The 22,064-nt window shown below is 42.4% G+C and overlaps 1 protein-coding gene across 1 annotated transcript in view; it reads right to left on the reverse strand.

Annotated features, from left to right (window-relative positions):
• Nucleotides 1-21,671, reverse strand: part of blk (BLK proto-oncogene, Src family tyrosine kinase) — a 51,707-nt gene extending 30,036 nt beyond the window's left edge. The window contains exons 1-7 of the mRNA XM_031800831.1: nt 21,526-21,671; nt 20,378-20,520; nt 15,130-15,160; nt 14,663-14,756; nt 14,356-14,454; nt 13,790-13,893; nt 13,245-13,394 (exon numbers count right to left, since the gene is read on the reverse strand). Coding sequence (XP_031656691.1) covers nt 13,245-13,394; nt 13,790-13,893; nt 14,356-14,454; nt 14,663-14,756; nt 15,130-15,160; nt 20,378-20,470 — 571 coding nt within the window. The 5' untranslated portion in view covers nt 20,471-20,520; nt 21,526-21,671. The remainder of the gene's footprint in view (nt 1-13,244; nt 13,395-13,789; nt 13,894-14,355; nt 14,455-14,662; nt 14,757-15,129; nt 15,161-20,377; nt 20,521-21,525) is intronic.
• Between the last annotated feature and the right edge of the window lie 393 nt (nt 21,672-22,064).

The raw sequence follows: 22,064 nt of genomic DNA on the forward strand, positions 1-22,064 counted from the left end.
TGGAGTTGTAGATCACATCTGTCATCTGTCATCCTAGTGGAGATGTAGATTACATCTGTCATCTGTCATCCTAGTGGCGATGTAGATCACATCTGTCATATGTCATCCTAGTGACGAAGTAGATCACATCTGTCATCTATCATCCTAGTGGAGTTGTAGATCACATCTGTCATCTATCATCCTAGTGGAGTTGTAGATCACATCTGTCATCTGTCATCCTAGTGGAGTTGTAGATCACATCTGTCATCTGTCATCCTAGTGGAGATGTAGATTACATCTGTCATCTGTCATCCTAGTGGCGATGTAGATCACATCTGTCATATGTCATCCTAGTGACGAAGTAGATCACATCTGTCATCTATCATCCTAGTGGAGTTGTAGATTACATCTGTCATCTATCATCCTAGTGGAGTTGTAGATCACATCTGTCATCTGTCATCCTAGTGGAGATGTAGATTACATCTGTCATCTGTCATCCTAGTGGCGATGTAGATCACATCTGTCATATGTCATCCTAGTGACGAAGTAGATCACATCTGTCATCTATCATCCTAGTGGAGTTGTAGATTACATCTGTCATCTATCATCCTAGTGGAGTTGTAGATTACATCTGTCATCTATCATCCTAGTGGAGTTGTAGATTACATCTGTCATCTATCATCCTAGTGGAGTTGTAGATTACATCTCACATTCCAATGTACCAATTTGTAAACGAGGCTGCATGTTATTAACAAGTTAACATGTTTCAGCAGATCCTTTTAACAATATGCTATTCAGACCCTTTCCTCAGCACTTTGTTGAAGCACCTTACAGCCTCGAGTTTTCTTGGGTGTGACGCTAGAAGCTTGGCACACCTGTATTTGGGGAGTTTCTTCCATTCTTCTCTGCAGATTCTCTCAAGCTCTGTCAGGTTGGATGGGGAGCATTGCTGTACAGCTATTTTCAGGTCTCTGCAGAGATGTTAGATCGGTTTCAAGTCAACTTGTTCCTGAAGCCATTCCTGCGTTGTCTTGGCTGTGTGCTAAGGGTCGTTGTCCTGTTGGAAGGTGAACCTTAGCACCAGCCTGAGGTTCTGAGCGCTCTGGAGCAGGTTTTCATTAAGGAGTTCTCATTACTTTGCTCCATTCATCTTTCCTCAATCCTGACTAGTCTCCCCGTCCCTACCGCTGAAAAAACATCCCCACAGCATGATGCTGCCTCCACCATACTTCACTGAAGGGATGGTGCCTGGTTTCTTACAGAGGTGACGCTTGGCATTCAGGCCAAAGAGTTCAATCTTGGCTTCATCAGACCAGGGAATCTTGTTTCTCATTGTCTAAGAGTCCTTTATGTGCATTTTGACAAACTCCAAGTCATGTCCCTTTTTTGGGGGAGAACCTTCCATCTGGCCACTCCACCATAAAAGCCTGATTGGTGGAGTGCTGTGGAGATAGTTGTCCTTCTGGAAGGTTCTCCCATCTCCACATAGGATCTCTGGAACTCAGTCAGAGTGATCATTGGGTTCTTGGTCACATCCCTGACTAAGACCCTTCTCCCCATCGATTGTTCATTTTGGCCCAGCGGCCAGCTCTAGGAAGAGTCTTGGTGGCTCCAAACTTCTTCCAGAATGATGGAGGCCACTGTGTTCTTAGGGATCTTCAATGTTGCAGAAATGTTTTGGTACACTTCTCCAGATCTGTGCCTCGACACAATCCTGTCTCGGAGCTCTACGGACAATTCTGTCGACCTCATAGCTTGGTTTTTGCTCTGATATGCACTGTCAACTGTGGGACCTTATATAGACAGGTGTGTGCCTTTCCAACAATCATGTCCAATCAATTGAATTTACCACAGGTGGACTCCAATCAAGTTTGAAAAACATCTCAGGGATGATCAATGGAAACAGGATGCACCTGAGCTCAATTTCGAGTCTGAATACTTAAGTAAATAAGGTATTTCCATTTGATATTTTTTACCCTTTTTCATGATATCCAATTGGTAGTTACATTCTCATCGCTGCAAATCTTGTACGGACTCAGGAGAGGCAAAGGTCAAGAGCAATGGGTCATCCGAAACACAACTCTGCCAAGCCGCACTGCTTCTTGACACACTACCCACTTAACCCAGGAAGCCAGCCGCACCAATGCGTGCCACTTCATGGGTATCCTAGCCGCAGCCAGCTGCAACACACCCAGGATCAAACCCGGGTCTGTAGTGATGCCTCAAGCACTGCGATGCAGTGCCTTAAACCGCTGCGCCACTGAGGATTAGCCTGTTTTTTATTTTTTATTCATGTGCTAACATTTCAGTTTTGTCGTTATGGAGTATTGTGATGTCATTATGGGGTATTGTGATGTAACTATGGGGTATTGTGATGTCATTATGGGGTATTGTGATGTCATTATGGGGTATTGTGATGTCATTATGGGGTATTGTGATGTCGTTATGGAGTATTGTGATGTCATTATGGGGTATTGTGATGTCGTTATGGGGTATTGTGATGTCAATATGGGGTATTGTGATGTCGTTATGGGGTATTGTGATGTCGTTATGGGGTATTGTGATGTCGTTATGGGGTATTGTGATGTCATTATGGGGTATTGTGATGTCGTTATGGAGTATTGTGATGTCATTATGGGGTATTGTGATGTCGTTATGGGGTATTGTGATGTCATTATGGGGTATTGTGATGTCGTTATGGGGTATTGTGATGTCATTATGGGGTATTGTGATGTCGTTATGGGGTATTGTGATGTCGTTATGGAGTATTGTGATGTTCTTATGGGGTACTGTGATGTCATTATGGAGTATTGTGATGTCATTGTGGAGTATTGTGATGTCGTTATGGAGTATTGTGATGTCATTATGGGGTATTGTGATGTCGTTATGGAGTATTGTGATATCATTGTGGGGTATTGTGATGTCGTTATGGGGTATTGTGATGTCGTTATGGAGTATTGTGATGTCATTATGGGGTATTGTGATGTCGTTATGGAGTATTGTGATGTCATTATGGGGTATTGTGATGTCGTTATGGAGTATTGTGATGTCGTTATGGAGTATTGTGATGTCATTATGGGGTATTGTGATGTCGTTATGGGGTATTGTGATGTCATTATGGGGTATTGTGATGTCGTTATGGGGTATTGTGATGCCATTATGGAGTATTGCGATGTCATTATGGGGTATTGTGATGTCGGTATGGAGTATTGTGATGTTATTATGGGGTATTGTGATGTCATTATGGAGTATTGTGATGTCATTGTGGAGTATTGTGATGTCGTTATGGAGTCTTGTGATGTCATTATGGGGTATTGTGATGTCGTTATGGAGTATTGTGATATCATTATGGGGTATTGTGATGTCGTTATGGGGTATTGTGATGTCGTTATGGAGTATTGTGATGTCATTATGGGGTATTGTGATGTCGTTATGGGGTAGTGTGATGTCGTTATGGGGTATTGTGATGTCGTTATGGAGTATTGTGATGTCGTTATGGGGTATTGTGATGTCATTATGGGGTATTGTGATGTCGTTATGGAGTATTGTGATGTCATTATGGGGTATTGTGATGTCGTTATGGGGTATTGTGATGTCGTTATGGGGTATTGTGATGTCATTATGGGGTATTGTGATGTCGTTATGGGGTATTGTGATGTCGTTATGGGGTATTGTGATGTCGTTATGGGGTATTGTGATGTCGTTATGGAGTATTGTGATGTCACTATGGGGTATTGTGATGTCATTATGGAGTATTGTGATGTCGTTATGGGGTATTGTGTACAGATTGATGAGGATACAAATATATTTAATCCATTTTAGAATAAGGCTGTAACGTAACAATATGTGGAAAAAGTCAAGGGGTTTGAATACTTTCCGAATGCACTGTATCTACCTTAAATACCTCATACCTCTCCACATTGACTCTGTACTGGTACTCCCTGTATATAGCTCCACATTGACTCTGTACTGGTACTCCCTGTATATAGCTCCACATTGACTTGGTACTGGTACTCCCTGTATATAGCTCCACATTGACTAGGTACTGGTACTCCCTGTATATAGCTCCACATTGACTAGGTACTGGTACTCCCTGTATATAGCTCCACATTGACTAGGTACTGGTACTCCCTGTATATAGCTCCACATTGACTAGGTACTGGTACTTCCTGTATATAGCTCCACATTGACTAGGTACTGGTACTCCCTGTATATAGCCTCCACATTGACTAGGTACTGGTACTCCCTGTATATAGCTCCACATTGACTAGGTACTGGTACTCCCTGTATATAGCTCCACATTGACTTGGTACTGGTACTCCCTGTATATAGCTCCACATTGACTTGGTACTGGTACTCCCTGTATATAGCTCCACATTGACTTGGTACTGGTACTTCCTGTATATAGCTCCACATTGACTTGGTACTGGTACTTCCTGTATGTAGCTCCACATTGACTAGGTACTGGTACTCCCTGTATATAGCCTCCACATTGACTAGGTACTGGTACTCCCTGTATATAGCCTCCACATTGACTTGGTACTGGTACTTCCTGTATATAGCTCCACATTGACTAGGTACTGGTACTCCCTGTAAATTGTGCCATTCTTGTGTATTTTATTCCTCTTATGCTACAAATACATATATTCTACATCGTTGGAAAGGGCTCATAAGCAACCATTTCATTGTAATCTACAACCGTTGTATGATTTGATGAGAGAGAACCTATCTGACTTACGAATGTGTCTGGGGGGGGGGGGGGGGGGCTGGTCATTTGGTCATAAGGCCACCACAATAGATTAGAAAACACTTACTCACCTCGACAGGAAATGAAGCAGTTCACAACATGAGGCAGAGAACCTCCTTAAAGCTTCCAATCAAGAAGACTTTACTTCACTATATACAGTGCCTTGCCAAAGTATTCGGCCCCCTTGAACTTTGCAACCTTTTGCCACATTTCAGGCTTCAAACATAAAGATATAAAACTGTATTTTTTTTGTGAAGAATCAACAACAAGTTGAAATTTCAGTCTCTCGATGTGCAAAACTGATAGAGACATACCCCAAGCGACTTACAGCTGTAATCGCAGCAAAAGGTGGCGCTACAAAGTATTAACTTAAGGGGGCTGAATAATTTTGTACGCCCAATTTTTCAGTTTTTGATTTGTTAAAAAAGTTTGAAATATCCAATAAATGTCGTTCCACTTCATGATTGTGTCCCACTTGTTGTTGATTCTTCACAAAAAAATACAGTTTTATATCTTTATGTTTGAAGCCTGAAATGTGGCAAAAGGTCGCAAAGTTCAAGGTGGCCGAATACTTTCGCAAGGCACTGTATGAAGAGTTGACGTACTTCCTGCCAGCTGATAGTAAGATCCTCATCCTCTCACACGGGTAACGTATAGATGTAGGTTGGCCTCTTTGGTCTATCTTACATATAAGGAAGTCAAGTTGTTATGTTTTGTTGAAGCTGTGATAAGGTAAGAGATTGTTCATTAAGCAGTGACAGCACACTGAACCACTACGACCACCACCGCCAACGTACCTGAAATCTACACTCAGGCTGTAAAAACATCGGTGTAGTTAGCTGGTTTACTTTGAAATGCTACGCGATGATCGGATTCCAGTCTACGGCTTTTTACTCCTTGACCTTTAAGAGGTCATATGAACTTTAACCTCAAACCCTCCTTTATGTTTATTTTTTTTCTTGTTTTGTTTCTAAAAAGGTGTTCTTTACCCCCAGGACACTTCAACAGTAGACTATCCAGGGGATATAAAGAGAAAGAAATATATAACCAGGATCAAACCCGGGTCTGTATTATGGAGTATTGTGATGTCGTTATGGAGTATTGTGATGTCATTATGGGGTATTGTGATGCCATTATGGAGTATTGTGATGTCGGTATGGGGTATTGTGATGTCGGTATGGAGTATTGTGATGATATTATAGGGTATTGTGATGTCATTATGGAGTATTGTGATGTTACTGTGGAGTATTGTGATGTCGTTATGGAGTATTGTGGTGTTCTTATGGGGTATTGTGATGTCATTATGGAGTATTGTGATGTCATTGTGGAGTATTGTGATGTCGTTATGGAGTATTGTGATGTCGTTATGGGGTATTGTGATGTCATTATGGGGTATTGTGATGTCGTTATGGAGTATTGTGATGTCATTATGGGGTATTGTGTACAGATTGATGAGGATACAAATATATTTAATCCATTTTAGAATAAGGCTGTAACGTAACAATATGTGGAAAAAGTCAAGGGGTTTGAATACTTTCCGAATGCACTGTATCTACCTTAAATACCTCATACCTCTCCACATTGACTCTGTACTGGTACTCCCTGTATATAGCTCCACATTGACTAGGTACTGGTACTCCCTGTATATAGCTCCACATTGACTCTGTACTGGTACTCCCTGTATATAGCTCCACATTGACTCTGTACTGGTACTCCCTGTATATAGCTCCACATTGACTAGGTACTGGTACTCCCTGTATATAGCCTCCACATTGACTAGGTACTGGTACTCCCTGTATATAGCTCCACATTGACTTGGTACTGGTACTCCCTGTATATAGCTCCACATTGACTCTGTACTGGTACTCCCTGTATATAGCTCCACATTGACTAGGTACTGGTACTCCCTGTATATAGCCTCCACATTGACTTGGTACTGGTACTCCCTGTATATAGCTCCACATTGACTAGGTACTGGTACTCCCTGTATATAGCCTCCACATTGACTTGGTACTGGTACTTCCTGTATATAGCTCCACATTGACTAGGTACTGGTACTCCCTGTAAATTGTGCCATTCTTGTGTATTTTATTCCTCTTATGCTACAAATACATATATTCTACATCGTTGGAAAGGGCTCATAAGCAACCATTTCATTGTAATCTACAACCGTTGTATGATTTGATGAGAGAGAACCTATCTGACTTACGAATGTGTCTGGGGGGGGGGGGGGGCTGGTCATTTGGTCATAAGGCCACCACAATAGATTAGAAAACACTTACTCACCTCGACAGGAAATGAAGCAGTTCACAACATGAGGCAGAGAACCTCCTTAAAGCTTCCAATCAAGAAGACTTTACTTCACTATATACAGTGCCTTGCCAAAGTATTCGGCCCCCTTGAACTTTGCAACCTTTTGCCACATTTCAGGCTTCAAACATAAAGATATAAAACTGTATTTTTTTTGTGAAGAATCAACAACAAGTTGAAATTTCAGTCTCTCGATGTGCAAAACTGATAGAGACATACCCCAAGCGACTTACAGCTGTAATCGCAGCAAAAGGTGGCGCTACAAAGTATTAACTTAAGGGGGCTGAATAATTTTGTACGCCCAATTTTTCAGTTTTTGATTTGTTAAAAAAGTTTGAAATATCCAATAAATGTCGTTCCACTTCATGATTGTGTCCCACTTGTTGTTGATTCTTCACAAAAAAATACAGTTTTATATCTTTATGTTTGAAGCCTGAAATGTGGCAAAAGGTCGCAAAGTTCAAGGTGGCCGAATACTTTCGCAAGGCACTGTATGAAGAGTGGACGTACTTCCTGCCAGCTGATAGTAAGATCCTCATCCTCTCACACGGGTAACGTATAGATGTAGGTTGGCCTCTTTGGTCTATCTTACATATAAGGAAGTCAAGTTGTTATGTTTTGTTGAAGCTGTGATAAGGTAAGAGATTGTTCATTAAGCAGTGACAGCACACTGAACCACTACGACCACCACCGCCAACGTACCTGAAATCTACACTCAGGCTGTAAAAACATCGGTGTAGTTAGCTGGTTTACTTTGAAATGCTACGCGATGATCGGATTCCAGTCTACGGCTTTTTACTCCTTGACCTTTAAGAGGTCATATGAACTTTAACCTCAAACCCTCCTTTATGTTTATTTTTTTTCTTGTTTTGTTTCTAAAAAGGTGTTCTTTACCCCCAGGACACTTCAACAGTAGACTATCCAGGGGATATAAAGAGAAAGAAATATATAACCAGGATCAAACCCGGGTCTGTATTATGGAGTATTGTGATGTCGTTATGGAGTATTGTGATGTCATTATGGGGTATTGTGATGTCATTATGGAGTATTGTGATGTCGGTATGGGGTATTGTGATGTCGGTATGGAGTATTGTGATGATATTATGGGGTATTGTGATGTCATTATGGAGTATTGTGATGTCACTGTGGAGTATTGTGATGTCGTTATGGAGTATTGTGATGTTCTTATGGGGTATTGTGATGTCATTATGGAGTATTGTGATGTCATTGTGGAGTATTGTGATGTCGTTATGGAGTATTGTGATGTCATTATGGGGTATTGTGATGGCGTTATGGAGTATTGTGATATCATTATGGGGTATTGTGATGTCGTTATGGGGTATTGTGATGTCATTATGGGGTATTGTGATGGCGTTATGGAGTATTGTGATATCATTATGGGGTATTGTGATGTCGTTATGGGGTATTGTGATGTCGTTATGGAGTATTGTGATGTCATTATGGGGTATTGTGATGTCGTTATGGGGTAGTGTGATGTCGTTATGGGGTATTGTGATGTCGTTATGGGGTATTGTGATGTCGTTATGGAGTATTGTGATGTCGTTATGGAGTATTGTGATGTCATTATGGGGTATTGTGATGTCGTTATGGGGTATTGTGATGTCATTATGGGGTATTGTGATGTCGTTATGGGGTATTGTGATGTCATTATGGAGTATTGCGATGTCATTATGGGGTATTGTGATGTCGGTATTGAGTATTGTGATGTTATTATGGGGTATTGTGATGTCATTATGGAGTATTGTGATGTCATTGTGGAGTATTGTGATGTCGTTATGGAGTCTTGTGATGTCATTATGGGGTATTGTGATGTCGTTATGGAGTATTGTGATATCATTATGGGGTATTGTGATGTCGTTATGGGGTATTGTGATGTCGTTATGGAGTATTGTGATGTCATTATGGGGTATTGTGATGTCGTTATGGGGTAGTGTGATGTCGTTATGGGGTATTGTGATGTCGTTATGGAGTATTGTGATGTCGTTATGGGGTATTGTGATGTCATTATGGGGTATTGTGATGTCGTTATGGAGTATTGTGATGTCATTATGGGGTATTGTGTACAGATTGATGAGGATACAAATATATTTAATCCATTTTAGAATAAGGCTGTAACGTAACAATATGTGGAAAAAGTCAAGGGGTTTGAATACTTTCCGAATGCACTGTATCTACCTTAAATACCTCATACCTCTCCACATTGACTCTGTACTGGTACTCCCTGTATATAGCTCCACATTGACTAGGTACTGGTACTCCCTGTATATAGCTCCACATTGACTCTGTACTGGTACTCCCTGTATATAGCCTCCACATTGACTTGGTACTGGTACTCCCTGTATATAGCTCCACATTGACTTGGTACTGGTACTTCCTGTATATAGCTCCACATTGACTTGGTACTGGTACTCCCTGTATATAGCTCCACATTGACTTGGTACTGGTACTCCCTGTATATAGCTCCACATTGACTAGGTACTGGTACTCCCTGTAAATTGTGCCATTCTTGTGTATTTTATTCCTCTTATGCTACAAATACATATATTCTACATCGTTGGAAAGGGCTCATAAGCAACCATTTCATTGTAATCTACAACCGTTGTATGATTTGATGAGAGAGAACCTATCTGACTTACGAATGTGTCTGGGGGGGGGGGGGGGGGGGCTGGTCATTTGGTCATAAGGCCACCACAATAGATTAGAAAACACTTACTCACCTCGACAGGAAATGAAGCAGTTCACAACATGAGGCAGAGAACCTCCTTAAAGCTTCCAATCAAGAAGACTTTACTTCACTATATACAGTGCCTTGCCAAAGTATTCGGCCCCCTTGAACTTTGCGACCTTTTGCCACATTTCAGGCTTCAAACATAAAGATATAAAACTGTATTTTTTTTGTGAAGAATCAACAACAAGTTGAAATTTCAGTCTCTCGATGTGCAAAACTGATAGAGACATACCCCAAGCGACTTACAGCTGTAATCGCAGCAAAAGGTGGCGCTACAAAGTATTAACTTAAGGGGGCTGAATAATTTTGTACGCCCAATTTTTCAGTTTTTGATTTGTTAAAAAAGTTTGAAATATCCAATAAATGTCGTTCCACTTCATGATTGTGTCCCACTTGTTGTTGATTCTTCACAAAAAAATACAGTTTTATATCTTTATGTTTGAAGCCTGAAATGTGGCAAAAGGTCGCAAAGTTCAAGGTGGCCGAATACTTTCGCAATGCACTGTATGAAGAGTTGACGTACTTCCTGCCAGCTGATAGTAAGATCCTCATCCTCTCACACGGGTAACGTATAGATGTAGGTTGGCCTCTTTGGTCTATCTTACATATAAGGAAGTCAAGTTGTTATGTTTTGTTGAAGCTGTGATAAGGTAAGAGATTGTTCATTAAGCAGTGACAGCACACTGAACCACTACGACCACCACCGCCAACGTACCTGAAATCTACACTCAGGCTGTAAAAACATCGGTGTAGTTAGCTGGTTTACTTTGAAATGCTACGCGATGATCGGATTCCAGTCTACGGCTTTTTACTCCTTGACCTTTAAGAGGTCATATGAACTTTAACCTCAAACCCTCCTTTATGTTTATTTTTTTCTTGTTTTGTTTCTAAAAAGGTGTTCTTTACCCCCAGGACACTTCAACAGTAGACTATCCAGGGGATATAAAGAGAAAGAAATATATAACCAGGATCAAACCCGGGTCTGTATTATGGAGTATTGTGATGTCGTTATGGAGTATTGTGATGTCATTATGGGGTATTGTGATGTCATTATGGAGTATTGTGATGTCGGTACGGAGTATTGTGATGTCATTATGGGGTATTGTGATGCCGTTTGGGAGTATTGTGATGTTATTATGGCGTGCTGTGATGTCATTATGGAGTATTGTGATGTCATTATGGAGTATTGTGATGGCGTTATGGAGTATTGTGATGCCATTATGGGGTATTGTGATGTCGGTATGGAGTATTGTGATGATATTATGGGGTATTGTGATGTCATTATGGAGTATTGTGATGTTACTGTGGAGTATTGTGATGTCGTTATGGAGTATTGTGATGTCATCATGGGGTATTGTGATGTCGTTATGGAGTATTGTGATATCATTATGGGGTATTGTGATGTCGTTATGGGGTATTGTGATGTCGTTATGGAGTATTGTGATGTCATTATGGGGTATTGTGATGTCGTTATGGGGTAGTGTGATGTCGTTATGGGGTGTTGTGATGTCGTTATGGAGTATTGTGATGTCGTTATGGGGTATTGTGATGTCATTATGGGGTATTGTGATGTCGTTATGGAGTATTGTGATGTCATTATGGGGTATTGTGATGCCGTTATGGAGTATTGTGATGTCATTATGGGGTATTGTGATGTCGTTATGGGGTATTGTGATATCATTATGGAGTATTGTGATATCATTATGGAGTATTGTGATGTCATTATGGAGTATTGTGATGTCATTATGGGGTGTTGTGATGTCGTTATGGGGTATTGTGATGTCATTATGGAGTATTGTGATGTCATTATGGGGTATTGTGATGTCGTTATGGGGGTATTGTGATGTCATTATGGAGTATTGTGATGTCATTATGGAGTATTGTGATGTCATTATGGAATATTGTGATGTCATTGTGGGGTATTGTGATGTCGTTATGGGGTATTGTGATGTCATTATGGAGTATTGTGATGTCGTTATGGAGTATTGTGATGCCATTATGGGGTATTGTGATGTCGTTATGGAGTATTGTGATGTTATTATGGGGTATTGTGATGCCATTATGGAGTATTGTGATGTTATTGTGGAGTATTGTGATGTCGTTATGGAGTATTGTGATGTCATTGTGGGATATTGTGATGTCGTTATGGAGTATTGTGATATCATTATGGGGTATTGTGATGTCGTTATGGAGTATTGTGATGTCGTTATGGAGTATTGTGATGTCGTTATGGGGTATTGTGATGTCGTTATGGGGTAGTGTGATGTCGTTATGGGGTATTGTGATGTCGTTATGGAGTATTGTGATGTCGTTATGGGGTATTGTGATGTCGTTATGGAGTATTGTGATGTCATTATGGGGTATTGTGATGTCGTTATGGAGTATTGTGATGTCATTATGGGGTATTGTGATGTCGTTATGGGGTATTTTGATATCATTATGGAGTATTGTGATGTCATTATGGAGTATTGTGATGTCATTATGCAGTATTGTGATGTCATTATGGGGTATTGTGATGTCGTTATGGGGTATTGTGATGTCATTATGGAGTATTGTGATGTCATTATGGGGTATTGTGATGTCGTTAGGGGGTATTGTGATGTCATTATGGGGTATTGCGATGTCGTTATGGGGTATTGTGATGTCATTATGGAGTATTGTGATGTCATTATGGGGTATTGTGATGTCGTTATGGGGTATTGTGATGTCATTATGGAGTATTGTGATGTCATTATGGGGTATTGTGATGTCGTTATGGGGTATTGTGATGTCATTATGGAGTATTGTGATGTCATTATGGAGTATTGTGATGTCATTATGGATTATTGTGATGTCATTATGGGGTATTGTGATGTCGTTATGGGGTATTGTGATGTCATTATGGAGTATTGTGATGTCATTATGGAGTATTGTGATGTCATTATGGAGTATTGTGATGTCATTAGGGGGTATTGTGATGTCGTTATGGGGTATTGTGATGTCATTATGGAGTATTGTGATGTCATTATGGAGTATTGTGATGTCATTATGGGTATTGTGATGTCGTTATGGGGTATTGTGATGTCGTTATGGAGTATTGTGATGTCATTAGGGGGTATTGTGATGTCGTTATGGGGTATTGTGATGTCGTTATGGAGTATTGTGATGCCGTTATGGGGTATTGTGATGTCGTTATGGAGTATTGTGATGCCATTATGGGGTATTGTGATGTCATTATGGAGTATTGTGATGTCATTAGGGGGTATTGTGATGTCGTTATGGGGTATTGTGATGCCATTATGGAGTATTGTGATGTCGTTATGGGGTATTGTGATGTCATTATGGAGTATTGTGATGCCATTATGGAGTATTGTGATGTCGTTATGGGGTATTGTGATGTCGTTATGGAGTATTGTTATGGTCATATGAACTTTAACCTCAAATATATAACCTTGATGTTCATGGTCATTTTTAACTCACGGGTATAGTACTTGACCAGCTCCTGCAGGGAGGAGAAGGAGGTGGACGGAGAGATGTAGAACCCTCCGTTATCCAGGGAACGGATCTTGTAGTGCTTCACCACATCCCCATGCTCCAGCCCTACGTCTCTGATGGACAGGGAGAGAGCACCTTTTGGGGCGACATGTCAATGACACATACAGTGTTAGTGTGTTAGATATTACTGAGCGGGTCGGAACTAGAAGCACAAGCATTTCGCTACACTCGCATTAACATCTGCTAAATCATGTGTATGTGACCAATACAATTTGATTCGCTTACAGCTTTATGAGGCTTTTTTTTTCTTCAGTCCTTGATATCGGCTAGTATCAGTTTGTTTAATGTATATATCAGTTCTGTTAATGCCAATGATATGGTTATACGTACAAGATGGACAAGATGGATGATTTGACCATTCCAAGTCTTTCAGTATTATATTTTTGGAGCTATTTTTGAGTTTAAAAAAACTATGTTGTGTTGTTCTGACAATGTTGTATTTTAAAAAAGGCAGAGAGGATGATTCTGACCTTTGGTGGTCTCACTCTCTCGAACTAGAAATGACCCAGCTTTATTCCCCGGAGCCAGGAGCAGACGCTCTGTCTCTCTACGACTCAGGTCCTTGAAAAACCATCTACAATACATGGAAGAACAGGGAAGTGTCGCCAAATAATGTGTTACATACTTAGCATACGGATACAGGAAGCATACGGATACAGGAAGCATACTGATACAGGAAGCATACTGATACAGGAAGCATACTGATACAGGAAGCATATGGATACAGGAAGCATACGGATACAGGAAGCATACGGATACAGGAAGCATACGGATACAGGAAGCATACGGATACAGGAAGCTTACGGATACAGGAAGCATACAGATACAGGAAGCATACTGATACAGGAAGCATACGGATACAGGAAGCATACTGATACAGGAAAGGAAAGTGTTTTTAATTTCCTGTCAACACAACTCAGTTCATTTATAATGATCTATGGTGAAGTATGTATTGTAAACGTATGATAACCCATGCTCGAAGTGTTAAATTATCAAAAAGAAAATGGCTGACTTGTGTCAGAGCAGATTCACTTACTTTTCTATTTCTAGGGTGTCTACTCTGGCCACGTACGTACATGGGATGCACCCCTCCTCTCCCGTCACCAGTGACTTAGCAAACCACCAGTCCCCATTCCTTCAAAGAACAACAACAGAGCATGTTTTGTCTATTTCCTTACACGTCAAAATGAGCCACGTAACGGTGCCTCCAAAGGATACTGCTATTCTGTATTATCACACTGAGGATATGATATCAGACTATTGTCTGAGAACCCAACGTCGGCGTAACATCTCCCTAATGTAATAATGAGTGACCGTTTGTTGTAAATCAGCATTGTACTCACTCCTGGAGGATCTGAAGCCTCTCTCCTTTTCTGAACGGTAGGTCCTGGTCCGTGGTTGGTTTGAAGTCGTGCAGAGCAATGACAACGTCTTCGTCTGGAAGGGACAGGAATATGTGTTAAGGTGAAGTTTGCATAATATCAAGAAATAAGGGTTTTGTATCAACAAAACTCTGACAATAGTCGTCCTTGTAAAAGGGTTTGCAAAATGATGTTCTGAAACAGGTTGACAAATTATGTTCTGAAACAGGTTGACAATTGATGTTCTGAAACAGGTTGACAAATGATGTTCTGAAACAGGTTGACAAATGATGTTCTGAAACAGGTTGACAAATTATGTTCTGAAACAGGTTGACAAATTATTTTCTGAAACAGGTTGACAAATTATGTTCTGAAACAGGTTGACAAATGATGTTCTGAAACAGGTTGACAAATGATGTTCTGAAACAGGTTGACAAATTGTAACTTACCATTACCGGAGGCCTGTTCCGTATTGTGTGCCTGAGTGGAGAAAATATATTTGTGAGAATGATGAAGATGTCATAATATCATTATTCATAATTCATCTTTCATTATTCACCAAATAAATCTAGAAGAATCAGTAAACGTATTAATCCCTGATTCACATCTATGATGTCATAAAGGGGCAAAGCGTCAGATAAACGTCCTGTTTGGAGAAAGGGTGGAATGAAGTGTCCACTTCTGTTACTCTGTTGTCAAATCAGATCAAATGTCACATGCTCTGAATATGGTGAAATGCTTATTTTACAAGCCCTTTTAACCAACAATGCAGTTTTAAGAAAATAGAGTTAAGAAAATACTTACTAAATAAACTAAAACAAAATCAAACAACAATATTGAGGCTAAATTCAAGGGGTACTGGTAACAATTCAATGTACGGTAGGTGGGAGTAAAGGTTAGTGGAGGTCATTTGTGCATGTATGGTAGGTGGGGGTAAAGGTTAGTGGAGGTCATTTGTGCATGTATGGTAGGTGGGGGTAAAGGTTAGTGGAGGTCATTTGTGCATGTATGGTAGGTGGGGGTAAAGTGACTATGCATAGATAATAAAACAGCGAGTAGCAGCAGTGTAAAAACAAGGCCCTTAACCCACAATGCAGTTTTAAGAAAATTCCCCCCAAAAAGTAAGAGATAAGAATAACGAATAATTAAAGGACAGCAGTAAATAACAATAGTGGGGCGAAATACAGGGAGTACCAGTACAGAGTCAATGTGGAGGCTATATACAGAGGGTACCAGTACAGAGTCAATGTGGAGGCTATATACAGAGGGTACCAGTACAGAGTCAATGTGGAGGCTATATACAGAGGGTACCAGTACAGAGTCAATGTGGAGGCTATATACAGAGGGTACCAGTACAGAGTCAATGTGGAGGCTATATACAGGGGGTACCAGTACAGAGTCAATGTGGAGGCTATATACAGAGGGTACCAGTACAGAGTCAATGTGGAGGCTATATACAGGGGGTACCAGTACAGAGTCAATGTGGAGGCTATATACAGGGTATTACGGTACAGAGTCAATGTGGAGGCTATATACAGGGTATTACGGTACAGAGTCAATGTGGAAACTATATACAGGGGGTACCGGTACAGAGTCAATGTGGAGGCTATATACAGGGTATTACGGTACAGAGTCAATGTGGAGACTATATACAGGGGGTACCGGTACAGAGTCAATGTGGAGGCTATATACAGGGGGTACCGGTACAGAGTCAATGTGGAGGCTATATACAGGGGGTACCGGTACAGAGTCAATGTGGAGGCTATATACAGGGGCTACCGGTACAGAGTCAATGTGGAGGCTATATACAGGGGGTACCAGTACAAAGTCAATGTGGAGGCTATATACAGGGGGTACCAGTACAGAGTCAATGTGGAGGCTATATACAGGGGGTACCAGTACAGAGTCAATGTGGAGGCTATATACAGGGGGTACCAGTACAGAGTCAATGTGGAGGCTATATACAGGGGGTACCAGTACAGAGTCAATGTGGAGGCTATATACAGGGGGTACCGGTACAGAGTCAATGTGGAGGCTATATACAGGGGGTACCGGTACAGAGTCAATGTGGAGGCTATATACTGGGGGTACCGGTACAGAGTCAATGTGGAGGCTATATACAAGGGGTACCGGTACAGAGTCAATGTGGAGGCTATATACAGGGGGTACCAGTACAGAGTCAATGTGGAGGCTATATACAGGGGGTACCAGTACAGAGTCAATGTGGAGGCTATATACAGGGGGTACCGGTACAGAGTCAATGTGGAGGCTATATACAGGGGGTACCGGTACAGAGTCAATGTGGAGGCTATATACAGGGTATTACGGTACAGAGTCAATGTGGAGGCTATATACAGGGTGTTACGGTACAGAGTCAATGTGGAGGCTATATACAGGGTATTACGGTACAGAGTCAATGTGGAAACTATATACAGGGGGTACCGGTACAGAGTCAATGTGGAGGCTATATACAGGGTATTACGGTACAGAGTCAATGTGGAGACTATATACAGGGGGTACCGGTACAGAGTCAATGTGGAGGCTATATACAGGGGGTACCGGTACAGAGTCAATGTGGAGGCTATATACAGGGGGTACCGGTACAGAGTCAATGTGGAGGCTATATACAGGGGCTACCGGTACAGAGTCAATGTGGAGGCTATATACAGGGGGTACCAGTACAAAGTCAATGTGGAGGCTATATACAGGGGGTACCAGTACAGAGTCAATGTGGAGGCTATATACAGGGGGTACCAGTACAGAGTCAATGTGGAGGCTATATACAGGGGGTACCAGTACAGAGTCAATGTGGAGGCTATATACAGGGGGTACCAGTACAGAGTCAATGTGGAGGCTATATACAGGGGGTACCGGTACAGAGTCAATGTGGAGGCTATATACAGGGGGTACCGGTACAGAGTCAATGTGGAGGCTATATACTGGGGGTACCGGTACAGAGTCAATGTGGAGGCTATATACAGGGGGTACCGGTACAGAGTCAATGTGGAGGCTATATACAGGGGGTACCAGTACAGAGTCAATGTGGAGGCTATATACAGGGGGTACCAGTACAGAGTCAATGTGGAGGCTATATACAGGGGGTACCGGTACAGAGTCAATGTGGAGGCTATATACAGGGGGTACCGGTACAGAGTCAATGTGGAGGCTATATACTGGGGGTACCGGTACAGAGTCAATGTGGAGGCTATATACAGGGGGTACCGGTACAGAGTCAATGTGGAGACTATATACAGGGGGTACCGGTACAGAGTCAATGTGGAGGCTATATACAGGGTATTACGGTACAGAGTCAATGTGGAGACTATATACAGGGGGTACCGGTACAGAGTCAATGTGGAGGCTATATACAGGGGGTACCGGTACAGAGTCAATGTGGAGGCTATATACAGGGGGTACCGGTACAGAGTCAATGTGGAGGCTATATACAGGGGGTACCGGTACAGAGTCAATGTGGAGGCTATATACAAGGGGTACCAGTACAGAGTCAATGTGGAGGCTATATACAGGGGGTACCAGTACAGAGTCAATGTGGAGGCTATATACAGGGGGTACCAGTACAGAGTCAATGTGGAGGCTATATACAGGGGGTACCAGTACAGAGTCAATGTGGAGGCTATATACAGGGGGTACCGGTACAGAGTCAATGTGGAGGCTATATACAGGGGGTACCGGTACAGAGTCAATGTGGAGGCTATATACTGGGGGTACCGGTACAGAGTCAATGTGGAGGCTATATACAGGGGGTACCGGTACAGAGTCAATGTGGAGGCTATATACAGGGGGTACCGGTACAGAGTCATGTGGAGGCTATATACAGGGGGTACCAGTACAGAGTCAATGTGGAGGCTATATACAGGGGGTACCAGTACAGAGTCAATGTGGAGGCTATATACAGGGGGTACCGGTACAGAGTCAATGTGGAGGCTATATACAGGGGGTACCGGTACAGAGTCAATGTGGAGGCTATATACTGGGGGTACCGGTACAGAGTCAATGTGGAGGCTATATACAGGGGGTACCGGTACAGAGTCAATGTGGAGGCTATATACAGGGGGTACCGGTACAGAGTCAATGTGGAGGCTATATACAGGGGGTACCAGTACAGAGTCAATATGGAGGCTATATACAGGGGGTACCAGTACAGAGTCAATGTCTGGGGGCTCCGGTGTTGAGGTAATTGAGATAATATGTACATGTAGGTAGAGTGTCTGGGGGCTCCGAGTGTCTTCCCCCAGACGCTCCGAGTGTAGAGTGTCTGGGGGCTCCGAGTGTCCCCCAGACACTCTGTGGGCTCTCAATGTCTGGGGGCTCCGGTGTTGAGGTAATTGAGATAATATGTACATGTAGGTAGAGTTATTAAAGTGACTATGCAGAGATAATAACAGAGAGTAGCAGCAGCGCAGAAGGGGGGACAATGCAAGTAGTCTGGGTAGCCATGTGACTAGATGTTCAGGAGTCTTATGGCTTGGGGGTAGAAGCTGTTTAGAAGCCTTTTGGACCTAGACTTGGTGCTCCTGTACCGCTTGCCGTAAGGTAGCAGGGAGAACAGTCTATGACTAGGGTGGATGGAGTCTTTGACAATTTTTAGGGCCTTCCTCTGACACCGCCTGGTATAGAGGTCATGGATGGCAGGGAGCTTGGCCCCAGTGATGTACTGGACCGTTCGCATACCTTCTTCATGGCTACAGATGTGATTGCTATGGGTCGGTAGTCGTTTAGGCAGGTTACCTTAGTGTTCTTGGGCACAGGCACTATGGTGGTCTGCTTAAAACATGTTGGTATTACAGACTCGGACAGGGAGAGGTTGATAATGTCAGTGAAGACACTAGACAGTTGGTCAGTGCATTCTGACAGTACACATCCTGGTAATAGGTCTGGCCCTGCGGCCTTCTGATTGTTGACCTGTTTAAAGGTCTTACTCACATCGGCTGGGTGTATATAGGTACTCACAGTGTGGTTGGAGGTGTTAGGTGTATATAGGTACTCACAGTGTGGTTGGAGGTGTTGGGTGTATATAGGTACTCACAGTGTGGTTGGATGTGTTAGGTGTATATAGGTACTCACAGTGTGGTTGGAGGTGTTGGGTGTATATAGGTACTCACAGTGTGGTTGGTGGAGTTGGTGGTTTGAGAGCCTTTCCCTGGGTGGTTGGAGGTGTTGGGTGTATATAGGTACTCACAGTGTGGTTGGAGGTGTTGGGTGTATATAAGTACTCACAGTGTGGTTGGAGGTGTTGGGTGTATATAGGTACTCACAGTGTGGTTGGTGGAGTTGGTGGTTTGAGAGCCTTTCCCTGGGTGGTTGGAGGTGTTGGGTGTATATAGGTACTCACAGTGTGGTTGGAGGTGTTGGGTGTATATAGGTACTCACAGTGTGGTTGGAGGTGTTAGGTGTATATAGGTACTCACAGTGTGGTTGGAGGTGTTGGGTGTATATAGGTACTCACAGTGTGGTTGGAGGTGTTGGGTGTATATAGGTACTCACAGTGTGGTTGGAGGTGTTGGGTGTATATAGGTACTCACAGTGTGGTTGGTGGAGTTGGTTGTTTGAGAGCCTTTCCCTGGGTGGTTGGAGGTGTTGGGTGTATATAGGTACTCACAGTGTGGTTGATGGAGTTGGTGGTTTGAGAGCCTTTCCCTGGGTGGTCGGAGGTGTTGGGTGTATATAGGTACTCACAGTGTGGTTGGTGGAGTTGGTGGTTTGAGAGCCTTTCCCTGGGTGGTGGATGTCATCTTTCTGACGTTTCTGACCACTGCAGCTGGAACCCATCCTTTATAATGGTCTGATCCACACCAGTGTCTCTAGGGTCATGCCCTGGGCTGAAAATTAACACATCAATTAATCGATCGATCGATCAATCCATCAATCGATCAAATCAATCAATCAAATCAAATAAATTCATGTAACTTTCCCCAGAGGAGTGAAATTTGATTTGTGAAAAGTGGAAACATTATAAAAAAAAAAAAAAAAAACAGAGTCCCAGAGTGTATCTATTACCCTCTGGGATTCAGTAAACTGAAATATTAAATTCACAGTCGGTCAGTTTGTGGATAGAACACCGAAAGCTAACATTATGTATCAGAACAGTTGCCAGTTCATCTTTAGGAACTGTTTACTGCCTGTAGCGTTCTGTATACACCTATGTCAAAGGAAGCTGTAGAAGGATCTGAGATGTAGGCTGCCATCTGAGGTGGCACCCTATTCCCTAGTGCACTACTGTCAGTATGGGCCCTGGACAAAACTAGTGCACTATTTCGGGCATAGGGTGCCATGTGTGACACGACTCGGTTTACACTCTACAAGGTGTTGAAAAGTGTTTCCACAGGGATGCTGGTCTCATGTCGACGCCAACGCTTCCCACAGTTGTGTCAAGTTGGCTGGATGTCCTTTGGGTGGTGGACCAATTATTGATACACACGCGGGAAACTGTTGAGCGTTCTTGTTGTTGCAGTTCTTGACACACTCAAACCGGTACGCCTTGCACCTACTGCCCCCTTGTTCAAAGACGCTTAAATATTTTTTGCCTTGCCCATTCACCCTCTGAATGGCACACGTACGCAATCCATGTCTCAGTTGTCTCAAGGCATAAACATCCTTATTTAACCTGTCTCCTCCTGTAGATTTAACAGGTGACATCAATAAGGAATCATAGCTTTCACCTGGATTCACCTGGTCAGTCTGTCATAATGTTTTGTGCAATATGATGCTTTAAAATATATAACATGATATCAGATCAAAAAAAGAAAATATAATTTTTACAAACAACACTAAAACACAATTTCAGTTAGCTACAATATGAATTATTATGATTTATTCTTAAATACCTTGGAACTTGGTCTTCACTTGTGTCATCAAAAGCATTCCAGTTTGAAGTGTCTGCTATTTCCTTATTCAACTCTCTCTCTCTCTCTCTCTCTCTCTCTCTCTCTCTCTCTCTGTCTCTCTCTCTCTCTCTCTCTCTCTCTCTCTCATAACTCAAACCTTCAGAAGACACAAACACACAAACACACTGTTGAGCGCCCTGTGTCTATCCTTAGGGACAACATCAGTTGAACTAGATTAGACAGTAGTTGTTGTGTTTATTTATACTGATGGCCCACTCCCTTTCCTGCATTGGAATGGCCACATTGTGTGTGTGTGTGTGTGTGTGTGTTCGTGTGTGTGTGTGTGTGTGTGTGTGTGTGTGTGTGTGTGTGTGTGTGTGTGTGTGTGTGTGTGTGTGTGTGTGTGTGTGTGTGTGTGTGTGTGTGTGTGTGTGTGTGTGTGTGTGCGTGCGTGCGTGCGTGTGTGTGTGTGTGCTTGCTTGCGGGCGTCTCTGTGCATTGACGGTTTGCAGTGGTCATAATTGACTCGTTGACTACAA

This window comes from Oncorhynchus kisutch, linkage group LG21 (genome assembly GCF_002021735.2).
Source record: "Oncorhynchus kisutch isolate 150728-3 linkage group LG21, Okis_V2, whole genome shotgun sequence".
In the NCBI taxonomy this organism is placed as follows: Eukaryota; Metazoa; Chordata; class Actinopteri; order Salmoniformes; family Salmonidae; genus Oncorhynchus; species Oncorhynchus kisutch.